The sequence below is a fragment of the Schistocerca nitens genome, chromosome 3 (genome assembly GCF_023898315.1).
Source record: "Schistocerca nitens isolate TAMUIC-IGC-003100 chromosome 3, iqSchNite1.1, whole genome shotgun sequence".
In the NCBI taxonomy this organism is placed as follows: domain Eukaryota; kingdom Metazoa; phylum Arthropoda; class Insecta; order Orthoptera; family Acrididae; genus Schistocerca; species Schistocerca nitens.
The window spans coordinates 163,864,292-163,887,937 of record NC_064616.1 but is presented as its reverse complement, the minus strand read 5'-3'; the positions used below and the strand labels follow the sequence as shown (position 1 = coordinate 163,887,937).

Here is a 23,646-nt window from a genome sequence, read left to right as displayed (position 1 = left end):
GACATGCTACTGGTTATTAAGAGGTACCAGTGTGTACAGAAATCTGAACCACCACCTCTGAAGGTCTCGCTCTATGGTGGTACAAGATGCAATGTGCGGTTTTCATGAGCAATAAAATTGGCGGAAATGATGTTTATGTTGATCTCTGTTCCAATTTTCTGTACAGGTTCCGGAACTCTTGAAACCTAGGTAATGCAAAACTTTTTTTTATGTGTGTTCAATTACCTTGCTTTTCAACTATCCAAATGATTTACAAGAGCAATTGGTCTGGTTAATGAGTGTCCACTGTACTACAATTACTGTCTCCAGTAGTAAACAGAAATGAGAGAGTGAATACATGCATGAATTTCTTATATGTATATTGTATAAAATAAAAAAAAGACCAAGTGAGTGGTTCAGATTTCAATTGCAAATTGCCTTTTACTTGGTTAGAACAGTACTGGTGTGATTACTCTCATGTTGCTTGAGTGCAGGGTACAGCAACTAATCTTCTAGATCAAACTCCCAAGCAGTTTTCAGAAATGGTTACTGTGCAGACTGACCATCCTGTTGACCAACAGATGTCACATTGTCATATTTTCAATCCACACAGTGGAATGTAACCGTATTCAGACTAAAAACACTGGTACCACACTCCTAAACCTGTACACAATTGTAAAGTTTTACATCATGTACAATTTCACAATGTTCCCAAATCATAATATGGACTAAAGTTTTTATTGCTTTTGCTACCCAAACAATTACATATTGATCCCAGTTGGGAAAATGTAACATCCAATCAGTTTACAATTTCTTCTACAGGTGATAGCTCTTACTACACACCAGAAACATTGATTCTACACAGCATTAACAGAGACTGCTACTAGTACAGGTCAAAGATTGCATTATGCATCGGATGGTACAAAAAGAATCTGAAGTGGAAGCATATTCTGTACAACGTGTTTCCATTAATTTGATAACCGTCAGTGTAAACCATATTTTATTTTGGAAGTTTTTCAAACTGTGATACTTTTTGCAAATACTTGTTGGTTTCTGAGTTTATTTCCTGTTACATTTATCCAAACTGGATGGATATTTACTTAATCTAAGAGACCCATATCTACAAACTCCATATATTTCAGTACTCTATTCACTGTCTGCAGGACAAAATACTCCAAAGCCACTGAGAGAGTTTCTTTAACTCTTTGCCTTATGGAACCAGTCCAGAAAGCCACAGCTTGAATGACCCTAAAATCATTGAAAACTGTAGTTAGAAACTTCCACTTGACTCAAAATATATTTGAGATACAGTGCTTTAAAGTTGAATTATACCAGTGTTCTGCAATTTCTGTTGTGTTGTTGGATGATGTTTCTGAAGATTGTATCCTCAATTCATTCATGAAGACACTGTCTACAACCCTGTGCAGTTTATCAGCAGTATTTCCTTACACCCTGTGTGCCAAAATTACAGCTTCAGTTTAACTTCAGCAGAATGGTGGGGCATCATTTAAGAACTGAACAAGGATCCAAGCAAATTAATACCATTTCTAACTTCTTTATTTTGCTGACAACTTTGCACTGTTCGTCTCTAATGCAGATATACTTCAGCAACAAACTGAAGAACTTACTGCAGCACATTTAAAAATAGGTCTGGAAAGCAATTACAGTAAGGTTAAAATAATGTGATATTAACACATCAGAAAGGAAATTGTACAAATTAACAGTGAAATCATGCAGTCAATTAATGAGCTTTTAGATTTATGGGTACTGAGGACAATGAATTGCTGAGCAGCAAAAGAAATAAAAAGAGAGTAAGAAAGGTCTGGACTGCAATTGTTAATTTAAATAGAGTTTTCAAAATTATGCATCCAACACATCTGAAACATAAAATTTGTAATTTATGTGTTTTATCAGCTTTGAGTTGTGGCAGTGACATATGAAGGGCTTATTTCAATTGTGGTACAAGTCCATTTTTGTTCATTCTGAGACACAGAGTCCTGAAGTTAAATGAGTGCTGAAAAATCTGCAGTTGAGATACCAGAAATATTAAAGTACATATACCTGAATATTTCTGGTATCTCAACTGCAAAGCTCATTTAACTTTAGGACTCTGTATCTCAGAATGAACAAAAATGGCTATTGAAATAAGCCCTTCATATGAACTTTCAATGGTAAAACCATACAAAAACTTAAGCTCAGTCTGTGAGCAATGGAGAGGTGCATTTTGTGAACTGCTAGAAGAGGTGACAAAATAAACAAGTGAATCAGTTGACACGCTGGAATGGAACTGAAGTAAAAATGAAATGGAGGTGTCAATGAAGAAGAGAAGAAGAAGAAGATGATGATGATGATGTGGTGATATACAAGGCTAGTCCTCTGGGGTACTGTCATCAGCTTATTGCTTGCATCAGAGTACTAACAGTTATGGAACTGTAGTACTTTTATGTTTCTGTGTTCTGTGTATCAGGAGCAAAATTACAAAATGTGTTACCAGGAAAGAAATTAATCACCTCTACACCAAAACCAACACAAATTTTGACATAATGAGGCACAGGCTGAGAATAAACTGAAACTCACACAAACTGAATATCCTCAAAAATGGCAATAAACTATCTATTTCTGCTTGGTTCATGCCATGTAAAAAAATTTTTGTCAGACTGCTTATGTTCTCTATTAACATGTACCTATCATGAAGCCTGTTTTGTTGTAATTACATACAGAAAATAAAGATTCGTGGTTATTGTGCCACAAAAGTCTGCAGCAGTAGAACTTAGAAATTCCTGGGTAATTGTATAATCTTCAGCTGATCTAGGTGCTTCTGCAATAAAATGTACAAGTCTCATCAACACATCTCTGGTAGTAGCACTAGCTTGAACACAATTCTTAGTATGATATATATATATATATATATATATATATATATATATATATATATATATATATATATGTGTGTGTGTGTGTGTGTGTGTGTGTGCGTGCGTGCATGTGCGTGCGTGCGTGCGCATGTGTGCATGCATGGGTGTGTGTTTCTCACCCTTCATATTTCATAATTATTGAACTATTATACAGTGTCAGTGCTTTTGAAGTAGTCATATGTTCTTGTCTTGTGTTTATAGGATATAACGCTGGGCATTGTTCGTCAGTTCCCATTTTCATCTAACTTACAACGTATGAGTGTCATTATGAGAAAGCTTGGTGATGCCCATTACACTGCTTACTGCAAGGGATCTCCAGAAATGATTGCATCCCTGTGCCATAATAACACAGGTATGCTCATAATATATCATTGTAGTTGTAACCACTGCAATTAATAATACCTATCTGTTCTATAACTATTGTGACACCCCTGCACTCACTATTTCTATGTATGTTATGATCCAGTTTCATTGAAAGAGATATCCTTACTTATTGTTATTGGAAGATTATTTTTTTAACAATGTTCTTGGACAAAATTTTAGTAGTTTTCTTGCTGTATCTGGGTGATTTTTCTCACAAACATGACATTGCAAGAAAAACTCAGAACATTTTATCTATGATTTATTGGTAGTTGATCCTTGGAAAACATCTCCAGTTATACAATACTGTGTCATCTTTCAAGAATATCTGATTCCTCAAGAAAAGTCTAAATGCCATATTTGTAAAATGTAGGCACTAATTCTTTATTTCAGATTAGTTAAATTTACTGAAATGAAATGAAGGGAATCATTGAGGGTGAAATCAATGAAGTGCAATAACAGGAAAGTGTATCAGTGAAATATGTTCAGAAATATGGAATGAATGTGGCTTGATAAAATTCCCATTGATTTCATTCATTCATTTCATTTCAGTGACCTTCGTTAAATTTGCATAGATACCCTCATATACATATGTCTCTGTGACAGTGTGATCCATGGTCTGCCACAAAATTTATTCCTACAGTAGCACTGTCCCCACTTACCCCATGGGAGAACCTCTTTTATTATTCAAAAGTAATTGGAGGGAAACATCAGTCGCATTGAAAATTTGAGATGCTCTCGAAGGCATGTTTTGATGGTTTAAACGGCTAGGGTGACTGCTTACTATAAGAAGAAGGTTTAGGTTTGGATACCAAGTTGGCAAAATTTTCCATTTTTCATGACATGGTCATGATTTTCTTCTGTGCAAGACTTTTAGGAGAACAAATCACAAGTACATGGTAGTGGAAATATTCATGTGCAGTGTTAATGTAGTTTTGTTATATTTCACCACATTTTACATAGCTGATACAGCAGGATGAGTTTTAGGAGAACATCTCTTATTTATAGCTCACTGGACACAGTTGTTGAAGTAAAATATGTCACAATGTTTAACCCTATTCATTTTCCTGAATAGAATGCCACTGATTGGTGCATGATGTAAGAGGTATGAGCATGAGGCAGCATAGTATATACAACAGGCGTTGAGTCAGCCATAGTGCTGCTTTGATCATTACTGCAGGGGCAGTTTTTGTGCATAGTTTATTGCCTGTATTTGTCACACTTATGGTACAGATGGTTTGAAAATGTAATCAGGTGTCCAAAACTAGTCACCATCAAGATATGAAAAAAAGACACTTCTCAATGCAACTGGTGACAGAGCTACAACCATTTATTTCAGTAGTATATATATCTTGTAGCTCCCATCACGCTGGAAACTAAGGCAGCTGTGAAATATTTTATTACTCATTTTCTTTGACTCATCTGTGATTATGTTTTTATTTATGTGCTATCACATGTGAAGCAGCTACAGCTTCAGCTTCAGCTTCAAGCACTGTATGAGGTGCTATCCAAAATTTTCGGGACTGGTGCTGCCATCTGTTGAAAACCTTACCTTTTGACTAATGGTCACCATCACCCTCGAAGTAGTTCCCATCCGCACGTATACACCAGTCCCAGTGCTTCTGCTGCTGGTCATTTTTACAATGATTACCAGGTTTCTTCATAAGTTACCTTTGGATGCTTTTTACAGCACGTGAAACTGACTGGCTTCTCTGCAACTGAAGATGTTCAGTAAAGAAAAGGAATCCGTGTAAAAACAAGTGTGACAATAATCTACATTAAAAAGCATTATAAAATTCAGTTGTCACAACCTTTTTCCACTTGACTATATCTTAAGCTTTCACAGGATTTTTAAAGATGGAGCAGATGTAAAAGATTAAAGATCACAAGTTCAAGTGGGAATAACATACCACACAATTTGCTGATATACCTAACCATATCTCCATTTGCAATGTAAATGTTGTTAGTCATAGGTGATGCAAAAGAGAAGATAACTGCCTAATTTCCTTGCTTTCCTCTCATAGTGACAAAAAGTATAATATTCTGGATTAGCTTGTAAAGGCAAACCAAAGTTGTCCTAGTTATTAAATATGTAACATGAATTATTTGAAGTATAAATTCAGGCACACCCTGCAAAAAACCTGTTCAGAGGATAAGGATACACAAATCACTGTTTTTCAGTGCATTTATTTCCAAATGAAATTTACTATAAATAATATACCTGTATTTCAGGCCAACACCTCAGTTCATGTAATCAATACTAGGAGTAAGAACAATCAACAGGAGGAGTCATTAACTGTTATCCAGAACCTCCTACCCTTTGCCACCAGGGTCATATTGCTTCAGAAGGCCCATATGCAAGACCTGTCCTATGGTCCCACCCAGCACATACTGTTCCAGTCCTGTCACAGGCATATACTACCCTAATAGAGGCATGGCCATTTGTGAAAGCAGTCATGCCATATACCAACTCCACTCAAATTTCTTCACAGGCTTTTGTAGGTATGACCATTAACCAGCTATTTGAATGAATGGCCATTGCCAAATCGTGGACGAGAGCAAAGTAGCCGCAATTCCCACTTACCCTTGACCATACATACCGTCGCCCCTGTCACCGTGCCTCTCAATTCACTTCATTAATCTACACCCATATTGTGTCTCTATGCAGTCTCCCTTTTTTGCTGTTCTGTTTCTCTTTGTTCCAGCCCACTCCATCACTCTACGTGCTGTACACAACTTACTCTGCCTGTGCCAGGTAGGGCTCGTCGATGCCCTGTCCAAAACTAGTCACCATCAAGATATAAAAAAAGATACTTCTCAATGCAACTGGTGACAGAGCTACAACCATTTATTTCAGTAGTATATATATCTTGTAGCTCCCATCACGCTGGAAACTAGAGGCAGCTGTGAAATATTTTGTTACTCATTTTCTTTGACTCATCTGTGATTACTGTTTTTATTTATGTGCTATCACATGTGAAGCAGCTATAGCTTCAGCTTCAGGCACTGTATGAGGTGCTATCCAAAATTTTCGGGGCTGGTGCTGCCATCTGTTGAAAACCTTACCTATGGACTAATGGTCACCATCACCCTCGAAGTAGTTCCCATCTGCACGTATACACCAGTCCCAGTGCTTCTGCTGCTGGTCATTTTACCCTTCCATTCCTTCTACTTCGCCAAAATTCTCCTGACCTCCTTCTTGTTCCTCTTACCCACTCCATCTAATATAAACCCTCATCCCTGTCAGCCTGCATCACTCTTACAATGCACAATGCATGTATGTGTGTGTTTTTGTTACTCTCTTATTTTTGAGAAAGGGCATAGATTGAAAGGTTAGTGATGATTTCAGTCTTGATTGTGGTCACATGGGCTGATCAATGTCTAAAATTTGTGGTCGCTTAGTTGATTTGGGGGAGGAGACCAAACAGCTAGGTCATTGGTCCCATCAGATTAGGGAATGATAGGGAAGGAAGTCGGCCGTGCCCTTTCAAAGGAATCTTCCTGGCGTTTGCCTGAAGTGATTGAGGGCAATCACAGAAAACCTAAATTAGGATGGCTGGATGCAGATTTGAACCATTGTCCTCCTGAATGCAAGTCCTGTGTGCTAACCACTGCACCACCTCACTCGGTCCAACTTTGTGGTGAGTGGTTACCTTTTCTCCTCCGATTATTTGTTTTTCACCTGGAAAACTATGAATTGTAGAGAAATACTCGTCTTCAATGACTTGCCAATAACCATAAAATGTTTAGTTGGCAATAAAGCACAGTTTAAGGATTTATTTGTGGTCATCTATTTCTACACGAGTGCTGGGTTTCTTAATAGACTCATTTGATGCACAAACCATTAAAAATATCTCATAATGTGTGTAGTATCTAATACCTGACTTATCCACATTTTCTGTGCCATAAAGCCATTTATGTAAGTTAGCATTGTGTGTTTTCTTTTGACAATACGGGCTACACACTGAAGTGTGTTTAAAAATTTAAATTAAGTTTCAACTCTGAGAAACAATTTACTTAGTATTTGTCAAAAGAAGATCAGCTTTTCATTTTTTTGTAAACATGCATTACATGTTTTTAAGATGTACCATATCCTCAAGGATCTCCTCACTTTATACCTGCAGACTGAACTGTGTATCTGATCTAATCTGCACATTTTTCTTCCAGTTCCTGCTGATTTTGACACTGTGTTACAAGGATATGCTCAGGAAGGCTACAGGGTCCTTGCCCTGGCATACAAAGGGCTCCCAAAAATCAATTATGTTAAAACACAGAGAATTCAAAGAGAAGAAATAGAATCAAACCTGATATTTCTTGGGTTCATTGTTATGGAGAACAGACTGAAACCTGAGACAACTGGAATAGTAAAACAACTGAAATCAGCTAACATCAGGACAGTTATGATAACAGGTATGTAAACTATTATTTCAGCAGTTTTTCTTTCAGGAAAATTTCCATCATCTGATTTGTAAACACGATCACATCAAACAAAAAATGAACTTTTATAATTTGTTTCAAGAGACATCTTTTAGATATTACACGTAGTGTACATACTAAGATGTACAGAATGTAAAACTGGTTTTAGGTGTTAAATGCATCCTGTTCATTGGGGAAACATATATTAAAGAAAAGTTACATATCTTTAAGAAAATCTAATGGTGTGTCATCCTTTTGCAAGTAATATAAATGCTCATTGTTAAAGAAAGAAATGATACAATTCCAGTATGAGGATTCCTGCAACATTCTTATGCAGGAGTTACCTGTAACAGTGTGTTCATTGAAAAATGATCAAATAATATGTGTAAGAGATTATCTTATCTTATAAAGGACATCTGGAAATTCACACTCCAGCTCTTCATCATACAGTGCAGCATTGAAATTTAAAACAAAATTACTCTTTGCCAAGATGTTGTGTGGTACAACATTTATGAGAAAAACTCTTATTAGTTGTATCATGTGACAGCTCTGCAGGATGGGGAGAGTGGTTTGAGTTTATCTCATGACTGAGTAACATTTTCAAATAATTATGACATAGGTCAGTGGCGTAAAGTTGTAGTTAAAACTACCTCAGATTTCCAATTTCAATCTTCTCAGCTTCATTGGGTGTATTTTTTAATGTTCTGCATTGTAGGTTTGTTCAGTGCTAAACATGAATTGATACTGGCATCTAATTGTAGTTTACTATCCATCAATCTTTGTTTGAGATAACAAAGACTGATGGATAGTAAACTACAATCAGATGCCAATATCAATTTGATATTTGGGATAACAAAGATTGATGGATAGTAAACTACAATTAGATGCCAATATCAATTCATGTTTAGCACTGAACAAACCTACAATGGTATGACCAAGTGTAACATGTAAAGATATAATGAGTGATGTAGTATTAGGACACTGGATTTGAATTTGGGAAGAAAGTAGTTCAAATTCTTATCCAAACATTTAGATTTTGGTTTTCTTTGGTTTTCCCAAATCACTTAATGCATATGCCAGAATAGTTTCTTTGAAAGGGTATGGCCATTTTCCTTTCTCACAGACAGGATGTTAAATCCTGATCTTCTCCTTTTGTAATATATGGTACATACAAAGTTCAATAAAATTAAACCACACCAATAAGCATAACTGTACAATGAAACCACTGTCAATGTTTGCAGTAATTTACAGCCACTATTCAAAATTGTTTCTGAATGCTTAAGAAGGTGAGTGGGAACATTCTACAACACGTCACCATTGATGCTTTCAGTTCTAACTCAATGTTTGATTGGTTCCTGTCATAGATTTAACAGCATTGTTAATGTTAAGCATGGATGTCTTAAGTTAACAGAAGAAGGTTTATTGTGTGACTTGGTTTTTCGGTATAATTTTTCTTCACTATATGTGGATCTCCATTTTCTAGTGTTACCACACCATATACTGTAGATAGTTTTCCCTCACAAACGGTGGAGGATGGGACATTTTGACAAAGAATATTTTTATTTTAAAACCTAGTCCTGCAGTGACTGATAAAGAGCTTCTGCATCTACATACAGATTCCACAAGCCACCGTGTTATGCATGGCGGAGGGTCTTTGTACCACTGCCAGTCATTTCCTTTCCTGCTCCACCCACAAATAGAGCAAGGGAAAAATGACTGGCTCCATATGAGCACTAATTTCTCTCGTCTTATTTTCGCGGTGCTTATGTGAAATGTACATTGGCGACAGAAAAATCATTCTGCAGTCAGCTTCAAATGCCTGTTTTCTAAATTTTCTCAATAGTGTTCCTTGAAAAGAACGTCTTCTTCCTTCCAGGGATTCCCATTTGAGTTCCTGTAGAATCTACATAATACTTGTGTGTTGATTGAACCTACCAGTAACAGATCTAGCAGCCCACCTTTTGAGTTGTTTCGATGTCTTCCTCCAATCCAATCTGGTGGGATTCCCAAACACTCGAACAGCACTGAAGAATGCTTGGGCACGAATTTCCAAACAGCCTGGATGTATACTAGGTTGATAATTTCCATTCTACAATATTGTTTTTTCCTTCAAGGACTGATGCATAGAGCAGTGTGGATTCACAGTACAAAAAGCTTAAAAGTTCCACCATCAAACCAAAGAACCAAAAATTCGAAGCCATTACATTTGTTTAAGCAGCTTTCATGAACCTCAGCTCAATGCTTGCTGGTGTTCCTTACTAATGGCATGTAGAATTTTCAGAATAACATCCATCAAAAAACGCTTCCCTTATTATCAGTCTGATAAGCTGTGTTCATACTCTCAGTACTCAGATGTCTTGAGGCCTAATAGTCATCAAACACTTGTCTTCTCTCTCTGCAGCATACTCTGTGTCCGAGGTGCCAACATACCAGCATATTGTTGTCTGTCTTCCAAATGCCTGTTTTTCTGTAGTGCATTTACTTGGTAAAGGAGTTGTTTAGCACTATGTCACATCATAAATCCAAGTATGACAGAAGCTATCTCACACCTGATGAAAGGAGTCATAGAAGACATATACCAAGTTCTAGTGAAGGATGTCACATCATTTTAGGGCAGCTTCATATGTCAAATTGGTTTATGGGCCACTGAGAGAAAACTTTCCTAGCAATCTGAGATCCTAAACCTTGTTGGTTTATGTTCAGTGATGATACCAGGAGCCAAGATACTCTATCCTCATTCAGTGACATGCATATCACATTTTCTCCTATCCATTTTACCTGATCCTCTTCAGTTCATCATGGTTCGTCCTGGACAATGACTTGCAAACACTCCACAGAAATCGTGCCTTGACTGTGACAGCCGCCATCCTATGCACATTAAAAAGTCTCTCCTAACAGTCTAGCCACCTGCCGTGGTGAGTAATTCCTTGCCCAGTATGCTGAATGTCCTATTAAAGCAAAATCTTGTTGAGGGAGTTTAATGAACCAGCATTAGAAAAAGACTGCAAATGATTCTATGGCTTCCAACACCAATGTTGCAAATGAACCATCAAGACAAATAAGTGAGATAAGAGCTCACATACACACATGCAAACTATAATTTCTCCTCATTCCAGTTGAATGTGGAACTGAAAAGGGAATGACTAACAGTGGTTCAAAGCACCAGCTGCCATTTACTGTACAGAGGCTTGTGGAGTATGCATGTAGATTTATATATAGAAGGCCTTCACAGACAGGTGCTATCCTGCAAACGTAGTTCAAAAACAGATCTCCAAGAGGATATATCCACACATCTGTAATTTTCCAACCGCCCCCACCCCCACCCCCACTAACCAGCTGCAAAGGAATACGTCCTGCCCCTCTCTCCCTTCCAAGTGCTGGATGTATCACTATGGCTCTATGAAAAAGGAGCAAAGCCAGCAGTGGAAATATGGATTCACCACCAATGAAAAAGATGAAGTCCCAAACATCATCGAACATGATGATGCAGAGTGTTTTTTGGGACTGTCACTATGTGGCACTAATAGATTATCCTTGTAAGAAGCAAACTGCTACAAGAGCACGTTACAGACGAACAATTGAGGAACAGGGCCCAATATCATGAGGAAAAGACATAGTCATACATTCAGAATGTTTTGGCACTGTGCCACATCGTAATCCAAATATGACAAAGCTATCTCACACCTGATTAAAGGAGTCATAGAGTTCTTCAGGCGATGGATGTTACGTCAGAGGTACTCATTAATTGGTGCCACCGGATGAAGAGAGAGAGAGAATGAGAGAGTTGGACAAAAGTGGTACAACTGACTGCTAAATGTGGTCCCTATGGCAGTTGTGAAAGACAACCACGGCTCACCTCTCTCATTCGCCAAATAGTAAGGGAAAAGACACAGCAGAGTATGGCAGCCAGAAATGTCAGACTGAGTACACAAGAGATAGCAACCGTGAATGTCGACCCCATATGTTAGGAGGTACTGATCTTTGACACCAATCTCTGCCACTATACAAACTTACCAGTAAGAATGGACTCGGCAACTTGAACTTATGCCGCAACCATCGAACAACAACCCAGCATCTGACCAGTACACCTCTTCCAAAATGGTACTTTACTGCCCACACAATCTACAAAATGTCCTGGTTGGTCTTGATGTCATGTATTGCCCTACCCTTTGCCCCATGGGTCATATTCTTGCGAAAGATACAAGGTACAAGACTTGTCCTATATACCCATCCAGGACATCCTATTCCAGACCCATCATAGGGACATGCTATGGAAACAGGGCCACCAGCAAAAGCAGCCATGTCATATACTAACTCTGCTTGTAACTTCTGCACAACGTTTTATTGAACATGACCACCAAAATGAGTGCCCATTGCCAAACTGTGCCCAAGAGTAAAGTGGACCACCCAGTGGCAGATCATTCATTGGAACACAATGTTTGTCATTTGCACATGAGTCTGTCCCTCCTCTGGGAGTAAGATAAATGGTACAAAATTTAATGGCTTTAACTTTGAAGGTTCTTCTACACTTTTGTCACCCTTATAAATAAAAGATTGTGTCAAAGGCCACTAATAACTGTTTTATTTTCTTTGTGATTACAATTCTGCATATTTATGTTTAGTATACCTTGCATGTTGTTAAAGGCATCTGCATTTCAAAGATGTGAGACAATGAATACTAATAATGAGGAAAAGGTCACTATTGTAATGTTACACAAATACAATATCAGGATTCCAATCAACTAACTTTTATTCCATTTCCACATGCAGGGATATACTCGGACACAGAATGAAGCCGTAGCTTGTACAAACACACATAACCAAGAAGTACATTAACACACAGTCTAACATTGAGCGTACATGTGTCACATAAACATTGGTCTGCAAAGGGCTCAGGTGTGCCAGCTTATATACGGCTGCTTTGGCACATGGCAAAGCACTTGCTGCACATTCTGTACCCATGTCTGGTGGCTTCTTTAGGCTGGCTGTGGAACCACACTCTGTTTAATTATACGTGCTCACAGTATAAGGTTACAACAGTCACTTTCAGATACTTTCAAATAAAGTAGTGAATGATAAACAGTGTGAACAGAATATACAGATGATTTGACGTTCTGTTCTGGTTTATTTTTGTTTCGTTTTCATCTGAAGGTTGGAGCTAACATTCTTATAAAACCATCAGTAGTATAAATATTTTTTTCTGAACTATTGCTTTCATTTAATAGGGACCTCAGTAGTTAACTTATTCTTGCATACATTTCATTCTGCATTGTCATTTCATTTGATACTTTAAAAATTAAAAATATTTTCTGGATCAACCACTGAAAGCAGTCATGCACTAATGCACCATGACAAATTAAATGAACTATTTTATTTGGGTTAATGATGACTAGTTTCAAATGTGTCCATTCATTATAGAACGATTACCTGTGTGGTTCTGGAATGATTAGTGAAGTAACGTTGTACATTTGGAGCTCTTCACAACTGCTCAGCGTTGAACATTCTGTGTCCATAATGTAAGTGCCTACTACATCCTGAGTCATCTGTTAGTGGAATGTGGTAAAAGTCATCATTAACTGAAACTGTCAATGCAACCTGATACAGGAAATTTTCAATGCAGTGTTGGGATTCCACAAGGAACTCTTGGCCTAATGTACTAGTGCATGACTGTATTTCAACCTTAAACTCTGTCCTTTCACGGTGATCCATTTCATCAAAATAGATCAGTGCAGCAGCAGTAGACAAGCAGTTTCTACGGGCATGTTGTTGTGTTCTGCCAGAAAATGTCGCACCTGAGATCTGATGCAAAAGAAATGTGACTGAAGTTGCAAAATTGTTTAGTTATCAGAGATGCTCAGTTAATGGTGCTTGCTGTCTTGTAAGAAATATTTGAGTATACACATATCTCATTCATTCCTTGCCCTGTTTGAAAAAAAATTTGCATGTCGTTTTCCATGGGCAGTGAAGGAGCTCCACCATTACTGTCTACTGGCAGAGTGCAAGAACAAATCTGTCATAAATTGTTTGTCAGCTGCCATTGAGTTGATCAGATTTGATACTACATATCAAAGCAGTCACACACTAATATGCAATGACAAATTGTTCCTTAATAATACGAACAGTCTCATTTCTTCTGTCAGAGTAGAATAAATGTGTATAATTTGACATCTTTTTTCATTTATTTGATGTAATTTAATTTTTTCTTTAATTAGAAACATTTATCATATACACAGGAGGGCTGTAAGTGTATTAAGGTCTATGTACCCATATTACAGGAGACAACTTGCTCACTGCTGTAAGTGTAGCGCGTGAATGTGGAATAGTGAATTCATCCCAGAGAATTATTATTGTACATGGGAAGCCACCTCAGCTTTCAGGCCCTCCAAGACTTTTCTACACAAATGCTTCTTCTCGTCTCATCCAACGAGATGCAGTAAGTATTTTCTACAGTTTTATGTGTACCAGTGAACCCAGCAATGCATCCCAATTTGCTACGTATGTATGAGAATTGAATAAAAGTTCTAATCTCCTTCTTCCCCTCTCTCTGTCCATCAACCCCCCCCCCCTCCTCTCTCTCCATCCATCTCATTCTCTGCCTCTCGCTGTCAATCTCCTCCTTCCCTCTCAACATGTTCATTTCCTCACCCCACCTCTAACTTCAAGCCTTGTTTATTCTTATTTCAAATTCAGATTCTGTAGTGGTATTCTAACAACAAGCTAGAAATACAACATTCCTGTATTCTGTGAACACCGAGTGTGAGAAATAAACCAAAACAGTACATTATTGCGTATACAACTTTTGTGTATAAAAATATATAATGACAAAGAGCATCTATGGGGAAACAATTTCTCTAACATTTAAATGCCCTCATATCATAGTTAAAACTGAGTGTGAGAAAGGAAAAAAAAATCCACACGTTTTTCTTACCGTCAATTTTAACACAAAACCTGTATATTGTTGTTTAAACAACATATAGCGTATATCCATCTGAATGTTTATTAGAGTACTGAGTAAAAATCTGAAGTAAATCAGTCAAGAAGTTTTCAAGATTTTTGGCCATAATGTTTCCCCTTTTTACATTACATATACATTCGTATATTATACACATTTAATAAATATATAGCCTGTGTCCCTGTGAATGTTCATTAGAGAATAGTGTAAAACTTTGAAGTGAATCAGTCAAGAATTTTTTGACATTTTTGGTAACAATGTTTCCACTTTCTATATTATGTATATATTTGTTACTATATATATTTAAAATAAGTGTAGCCTATATCAGTCCCACTGTTCATTAGAGTAGCATTTAAAAATTTGACACTTGTGGTAACAAAGATAAAAGAATGACTTTTATAGTATAGAATAGATTTTGAAGATATATGAAAAATAGCCATTCTTGACAAACTCCATGGACTTACATAAGATGATTGGGTGGAAGTACCTCAATAGAGTTATTAAAGGCAGGATGTTAACAGCCTTCTTTCTGAGAAAGAATCAATGTAGATGTGCAGCATTAAAAAAATAAAATTACTGAAAATTTGAGTCTGATCAGGACTTGAATTCATATTTCCTGCTTTTTGTGAGCAGTCACCCTAACCATTAGGCAGTCTGAGCATACATCCAGATCTGATTCAAATTTCCATCGTCAACAGTCATGATGTGTGTGGGAATAGTGCCACTGGGGAAATGGATATGGTGGAAAACCAAGGCTTACTCTGTCATAAGGGTATATGGGGCTAACTTCACCTGTTGGGAAATCTGCTGTGTCCTGTGCCAAGAGGAGGCAAACACAAAAGGATAGGGGTCTATTAACCATTGGGAGTTCAAATTTATGGCAAATAATGATACCCCTTAGGAAAATGGCAATCTGAGCGTACATCCAAGTCTGATTCAAATTTCCATTGTCGACAGTCATGATGTATGTGGGAATAATGCCACTGGGGAAATGGATATGGTGGAAAACCAAGGCTTACTCTGTCATAAGGGGTATATAGGGCTAACTTCACCTGTTGGGAAATCTGTTGTGTCCTGTGTCAAGAGGAGGCAAACACAAAAGGATGGGGGTCTATTAACCAAATGGGAGTTCAAATGTATGGCAAATAATGGTACCCCTTAGGAAAATGGCAGCAAGGAACAGGAAGGAACACCATATGTACTCAATGTGTATGCATAGGAGCCTCATTCAACATGTTCATGAGACTATTCAAGCAGCCGTTGAGGGAGCAGGGTGCAGCCATCTGCAAATTGTTGCACATGTTGGATCAAACAATGCCTTTCATCTGGCCTCCAAGGTCATACTTGGATCATTCCACAGATGGACAGAGAAGGTTGAGAAGAGTGGTGTAGTGTACAGAATTTCAACGAAGCTCACAGTTTGCAGGATTGTCCCTGGCACTGATCATGGCCCTCTGATTCTGACACAAGTGGAAGGACTGAAGCAGGGACTTCAAAAGTTCTGTGACAAGCTTGGCTACAACTTCCTAAACTTGCACCATGTGGTTGAGAACCGCATGGTCCCCGTAAATGGGTCAAGTGTGCACTACACATCAGCCAAGTAGCTGACTCTGTGGGGGGAATTCTCCATCCAGTCCAGAAAACAGCAGCTGTTGGAGAGCCGGAAGTATTAGCCAAAGATCCAAAGGCCTACAGGCCAGAGTATTAAAATCCTAGTAAAAAACAGCTACGGCATACACAACATGGTACTAGAGCATGAAGTGCTCCAGAAAATGTGTGAGCTCAGATAATACTTGGTATATGGTTAAAACATGGAAGTTAATAGCAGTGATGTTCTTGGGGAAAATTTAAGTGTATATCAGAAGAATAGGCTAATGGTAAATGGAGGTGGTGTATTTGTCACAGTACACAAGAAACTCAACTCGACTGAGATAGAAATTTAAACCACATTCGAGATTGTTTGGGCACAACTCATCCCTTTTTGGTGAAGCACTAGGAGACTAGCAAGTCATATATTTAGCTTTTCTGTTTGTGTTCATAATTTAATTCCTAAATTCTTCGTATATTTATGTGTACTTGCAAAGTTTAATTGTAAAAGTTATTGCATATTTTCATATTTGACAAGTATAGTATTGCATTTTGGTTCCTCAAATTATTCACAAGTAAGTAACCAATGTAATAGTTACATTATTTTATATTTGTTTTGGTACATCATCTCATCATACATGGCACACAATAGCTTTTTTTCCCCCACCTTCTACTATCAACACGTTTACTAAACAGACACCTCAGTTATTTCCTTTTTCTATGTCTTAACCATCCTTACATTCTTATAACAGGCAAGAATAAGATTTCGTTATCTCTTGGGAATTACTGTGCTGAACATATTTCAGATACTTTATATTTTTTGCTTCTTTTTACATGAACTCTCTTACATCAATAGGGCATTGTCTCAATTTATCTCCCCATAACCGCAGGGAAAAAAGCAACACTCTCAAGGACTGTGATCAGGCATAATATGTGCATACTGAGGAGTTTTTGTGTTAGTGATTCATTTGCCTCAGTCATTGGTGACCAGATGGTACTCAGGAGGCCTGTCTTTGCACCTTCAGTTTTGACTTTGCGTGCAGAAAATGTGCTGAACGTAAAAGTGAACAGTGTTTGCAACATGCTAGGGTACAACCATGCCCCATCAATGAGTACATACTCGTATTGAACAGATTCAGCCATTTGAAAGGGCTCACATTGTGGGCCTGCTGGAAGCTGGTTGAACATATTGATGGATTTCTGAACATGTTGAACACAATATGCTGGTGTCACTGCTTTCAACAGTGGTCTGCGGAACATCCTCACACTTGTAGACCAGGTTCTGGATGTCTGCATAGTACAGATGCACATCAGAATTGACACTTTGTATAAACAGCAATGGCTGACTGAATATCATTTAGGGATGAAATCTGGGCACATCTTGCACCTGCTGTGTCATCAGGGATCATTGGGAACCATCTGCTTGCAGCAGATTTAAGATCACATGAGTGTTTGGCCAGTCTATCACTGACACAATGACATTGCAGAGCATGGCTACTTTGGTGTTGTGAAAGACATGACTGGTGAGTGAAATAGCACTGTGTTGTCTTCAGTGATGAGAGTAGGTTCTGTCTGTATATGAGTGATGGGTGGTGCATTGTGTAGACGTGGTGAGCTGCCTATTCCAGAGTGTATTTGCCCGTGACGCAAAAGTCCCATCCCAGGCTTCACTGTGGGAGGGGTCATCAGTTACAACTCCCAGTACAATTTGGTGTTTCTGCTGAGGAAGTAATCCGTGACCACTACATTGCACAAACTCTTATCCCTGTGCTATTGCTTTTCATCGACGGGAAGGTGGTGTGCTTTTTCAGCTGGACAGTGCACATCCACATACAACAGTTGCAATGCAGTGTGCTCTTCATGGTGTACAACTGCACTGGCCAGCAAGAACACTGGATCTCTCACCAATTGCACATGTATGGGACATGATGAAGTGGGAACTTACTCGTTCTACAGGGCCTGCAAGAATTACTGTGAAATTGCAGCAAATGGTGCAAGATGCTTGGGACAATCTTTTCAGGAGTCATTTGATGCCTTTATGATTGTTTGCCTGCATTACTGCCAGAGGATGGTACACTGTGTATTGATGGAAAAGTTTGGGCACATTTTACTGACACGTGTTTCATTTGGTCTGAATTTATTAGCGCATATTTCTATAATGACTGACTACATGTCATCACACTTGTCAATAAAATGACCTTTTTCTTGAGGGTGTTGCATTTTTTCAACAGTCTATTTTAAAAAATGCATATTTGCAAATCTTCCATTACTAGCTGTGTTACATAACATCACTCACAACTCAGTCATCAAAAATATCCTTCAAAAACAACAACCTTTTCTATTCCTTCACATTTCTAAATCTGTCTACAAAAATTTTAATTTTAAAATTGACCTACTGTTTTATTAATAACATTTCTACTGCACCAATGTACCAACTTTATTCGTTCTCATATCGAACTTCAGTTGTTATGTAAGGACCCTCATTTGCTGGTTTCTTTTGTATCTAACATCACACTGAAGTAATTTCCACATGTTGTTTACACTGTTATAGCAGTATGTGAAAGTTAATTAATTGTGATGTAATATTGTGGTGTGCTTACTGTAAGACCTTCAGTACACACACCATCAGATTATTTGACTTGTCGCTCTAACGAAGTAGGCGAGTGTCAGCAATATGTCTTGTGGTCTTATCGTGGCGTGTTTATCTTCTGCTGTTAGGTCAGACGATAGAAATGCCACTTGCATGCTTAGAGTAGCAGATTGACGGTGACCAACTTTAAAAAGAACTTGATTAATTTTCACACACACTTATTAAAATAATAACAAGCATAAAAATTACTTAACTTGGTTCTGGATGCTATTTACAATTGACAGTCTGAAGTTCCTTTAGTATTGGTACATTAATCTTATTCTCACGTATATCTCTGATACTTGACAAAAGTGTCTATACATTTATCTTCATGGCTATGTACAGGAATATGGTAATCTTATTAGGCGCAGACTGAAACTTGACTATAGACTGGTACAGACAAATGTAGAACTCGCACAGACTGGTACAGACTGGTTCACACTGATGCAGACAAATGCAGACTGACTGATCGGAGGTCTGTCCACTCGTTATAATACATCATGCATTCATGTATCACTGCGCGAGTGTGATCCATGAGGAGAAAAGGTTCTACGTTAGCAGCAATTTCATTGGCTGTGTTACATATTAATACGCGGATCGACGGAAGCAGAATTTGGTCTGTCTCTATGGCAGCGCCATCTCGTAGTGCGGAGACGGACGAGCGCTGCGCCTGCGCTGTCTGCTTAGCGGGGCGCGCTCTAGTGGGAAAGTTGTGTACGCGCTGACTACACGGAACTATGTACACAACAAATATACAAAAGAATTCAGCAAAATTCGCAGATGAACATTTCTGGTGTTTTGACATCACAGTGGAGGTCCTTGCATAATAACTGAAGCTATGACTTTAGAATTTACATGGGTGAAGTAAAAACAGTACACAGAGTGCATCCCATAAGTAATGCGACCGATTTTTTCTGATGCAACGGTACACCACAGCGTGTTGTAACCGGCTGGGCTAAGCGTAGGGGGGTGTTAGCTTCAAAACGCTCTTTGTCTCATTCAGCTGCGAGCTGCCAGAGAGTCAGGATGTGGGTTTCTGTCAACCCCATTTTGAGTTTATGTAACATGGCACAATGGATCATTCTGTAGAGCAATGGTACGCTATCAAATTTTGCGTTAAACTTGGGAAGTCTGCCACCGAAACGTTTCCATTACTTCAGCATGCTTTTGGGAATGATTGCTTGTCCAGATCACAAGTTTTCTGATGGCACAGCCGAGAGGAGATCACCAATGAACCTCGCAGTGGACGGCCATCAACCGCACGAGTCGAGGAAAATGTGACACGTGTGCACGATTGTTTGAACTCTGACAGATGGTTGAGCCTTAAATTGACAGCACAAACTCCAAACATGTCAAAAACAACCGTTTTCCACATTTTGACCGAAGATTTCAACATGAGAAAGGTGTGTGCCAAACTCGTCCCAAAAGTGTTGACCGACGAACACAAGCACATGCGAGTGCTTCGGTGCTGAGAAATGTTGGAAATGTGTGAAAATGATGCTCATTTTTTAAACTTAGTTATCACTGGTGATGAGTCATGGATTTTTTAGTACAACGCTGAGACAAAAAGGCAGGGTTCAGAGTGGCACACCCCATCATCGCTCCATCTCAAGATGGCAGGGATGAGCAAGTCCAGGATCAAAACCATGCTCATTGTCTTCTTTGACGTCAGAGGTATTGTCCGTCGTGAATTTGTATCTACCGGGACTACAGTGAACTCAGCTTTCTACTTGGAAGTGCTCAAAAGACTGAAAAGGAGGGTCTTGCGCTGCCAAAGCGACATCAAGGACATGTGGAAAGTTCACCACAACAATGCGCCAAGTCACAGTGCCTTCATTGTCAACGACTTCCTGGCCAGGACCAAGACCCCATTGGTTCCCCAGCCTCCCTACAGTCCTGACCTGGCTCCTGCTGACTTTTTTTTGTTTCCTCAGTTAAAAGGAGTCATGAAAGGAAAACATTGGGACACGATTGAAAGCATCCAGGCGCATGTTACATCAGCTCTAAAGGACATTCCGGAAAATGTATTCCAGGATGCCTTCCAGGCATGGAAACACTGCCTCCAGAAGTGTATTGATGCAAGAGGATGCTATTTTGAAAATTTTTGATTGTTTGTATGAATATATTCAATAAATGATTTTTTATGAATTTGGTCACATTACTTATGGAACACACTTTGTAAATAAGATGGTAGCTAGATTTTATTAAAAGTTTTCCATCCATTTTGCTCTCTTGATTTTGCCAAGAGTAGCCATCATGTCTGCTATGAAACATAAATCCATCATTTCCACCTCCAAAGTCTGTCCCTAGCCATTTAAACAGGTGTAGGTCCTCCTTTTGTGGTACATTTACCCATTGTATTTCCTATGTCACACTGCTCATAAATATGAACACCATTTTCTCTTGGAAACAAACTTCACCTTTATATAACATATCACCAGAAACCATCTTCATTCTTTCTCATATCCCAATCAAAACCTAAATTTCTGGTTATTCCCAATGCATTTCTTATAATCTTCTGTTAGCCCATGGCTGCTTCTTAAAAAAATACACTCCTGGAAATGGAAAAAAGAACACATTGACACCGGTGTGTCAGACCCACCATACTTGCTCCGGACACTGCGAGAGGGCTGTACAAGCAATGATCACACGCACGGCACAGCGGACACACCAGGAACCGCGGTGTTGGCCGTCGAAGGGCGCTAGCTGCGCAGCATTTGTGCACCGCCGCCGTCAGTGTCAGCCAATTTGCCGTGGCATACGGAGCTCCATCGAAGTCTTTAACACTGGTAGCATGCCACGACAGCGTGGACGTGAACCGTATGTGCAGTTGACGGACTTTGAGCGAGGGCGTATAGTGGGCATGCGGGAGGCCAGGTGGACGTACCGCCGAATTGCTCAACACGTGGGGCGTGACGTCTCCACAGTACATCGATGTTGTCGCCAGTGGTCGGCGGAAGGTGCACGTGCCCGTCGACCTGGGACCGGACCGCAGTGACGCACGGATGCACGCCAAGACCGTAGGATCCTACGCAGTGCCGTAGGGGACCGCACTGCCACTTCCCAGCAAATTAGGGACACTGTTGCTCCTGGGGTATCGGCGAGGACCATTCGCAACCGTCTCCATGAAGCTGGGCTACGGTCCCGCACACCGTTAGGCCATCTTCCGCTCACGCCCCAACATCGTGCAGCCCACCTCCAGTGGTGTCGCGACAGGCGTGAATGGAGGGACGAATGGAGACGTGTCATCTTCAGCGATGAGAGTCGCTTCTGCCTTGGTGCCAATGATGGTCGTATGCGTGTTTGGCGCCGTGCAGGTGAGCGCCACAATCAGGACTGCATACGACCGAGGCACACAGGGCCAACACCCGGCATCATGGTGTGGGGAGCGATCTCCTACACTGGCTGTACACCACTGGTGATCGTCGAGGGGACACTGAATAGTGCACGGTACATCCAAACCATCATCGAACCCATCGTTCTACCATTCCTAGACTGGCAAGGGAACTTGCTGTTCCAACAGGACAATGCATGTCCGCATGTATCCCGTGCCACCCAACGTGCTCTAGAAGGTGTAAGTCAACTACCCTGGCCAGCAAGATCTCCGGATCTGTGCCCCATTGAGCATGTTTGGGACTAGATGAAGCGTCGTCTCACGCGGTCTGCACATCCAGCACGAACGCTGGTCCAACTGAGGCGCCAGGTGGAAATGGCATGGCAAGCTGTTCCACAGGACTACATCCAGCATCTCTACGATCGTCTCCATGGGAGAATAGCAGCCTGCATTGCTGCGAAAGGTGGATATACACTGTACTAGTGCCGACATTGTGCATGCTCTGTTGCCTGTGTCTATGTGCCTGTGGTTCTGTCAGTGTGATCATGTGATGTATCTGACCCCAGGAATGTGTCAATAAAGTTTCCCCTTCCTGGGACAATGAATTCACGGTGTTCTTATTTCAATTTCCAGGAGTGTATTACTAACTTCAAATGGGCAGCACACCTGCTTTTTTCCATGCATTGGTTTGTGTCAAATGTACTTTTATTTATGAACTTTACAATTACCTGCCCTGAAACCAGGCATACTTTATACAATCATTAATTACTCTCCAATGTGTAATTGCAAGTAACTTTTATGTAGATGGTGTCCATCACTAACTAAATAGCTGACCTGTGATTTTCCATTATTGAACAGCTAATAAAACTCTTCACTCTTTATTTATTTCTCTTTTTTTCTTTTCAACTAGCCATTTTAATGGATCGTAACTTCAACCTTGCATTTACTGATGGTAAGCGGGTTTTTTCTAGTCCTCCCCCCCCCCCTCTCTCACCCCCTTATCAACATGACATGATGAGTAACAAGAAAGATGGTATGACATCTACCTTAAATTGTAGATTATTTCTTCTATAGTTGACTCCTTACTATTACGTTACTAACTTATTGTTATATATTAGTCCAACTTCATGCTGTTTCCCATTAAAGACAAAAATGTTAATGATAAAGAAATGTTGAATGCCTTTTTATAGAAAAAATTATTATTGCAAGCAAAACACTGCCTGAGAGGCTTGTAGAAGAAGAATTTTAGTCAATGCATAAACTTTGGGATATCATGGAAATGAGTTTTGAAATTTATTGGTAAAGAAAAGGGTTCATGCCGTAGAACATATGAAGCTGGAAGGAGTGAAGTAACGGAAGTAAGAAAGGAAAATAAAGATCAATGATCTTGGGATTGAAGAAAGAAGAGATAGACCCAAAAGACAGACACCCGTCCCATCCACAAAACCACTAACCGCCCTGTCATGAGGTGTGA

The 23,646-nt window shown here is 39.4% G+C and overlaps 1 protein-coding gene across 1 annotated transcript in view; it reads left to right on the top strand.

The window, feature by feature from the left end:
- The window catches only part of LOC126248103 (polyamine-transporting ATPase 13A3), a 176,701-nt gene that overhangs the window by 144,720 nt on the left and 8,335 nt on the right, over window positions 1–23,646 (top strand). The window contains exons 14-16 of the mRNA XM_049948774.1: window positions 3,096–3,246; window positions 7,422–7,664; window positions 13,946–14,103. Coding sequence (XP_049804731.1) covers window positions 3,096–3,246; window positions 7,422–7,664; window positions 13,946–14,103 — 552 coding nt within the window. The remainder of the gene's footprint in view (window positions 1–3,095; window positions 3,247–7,421; window positions 7,665–13,945; window positions 14,104–23,646) is intronic.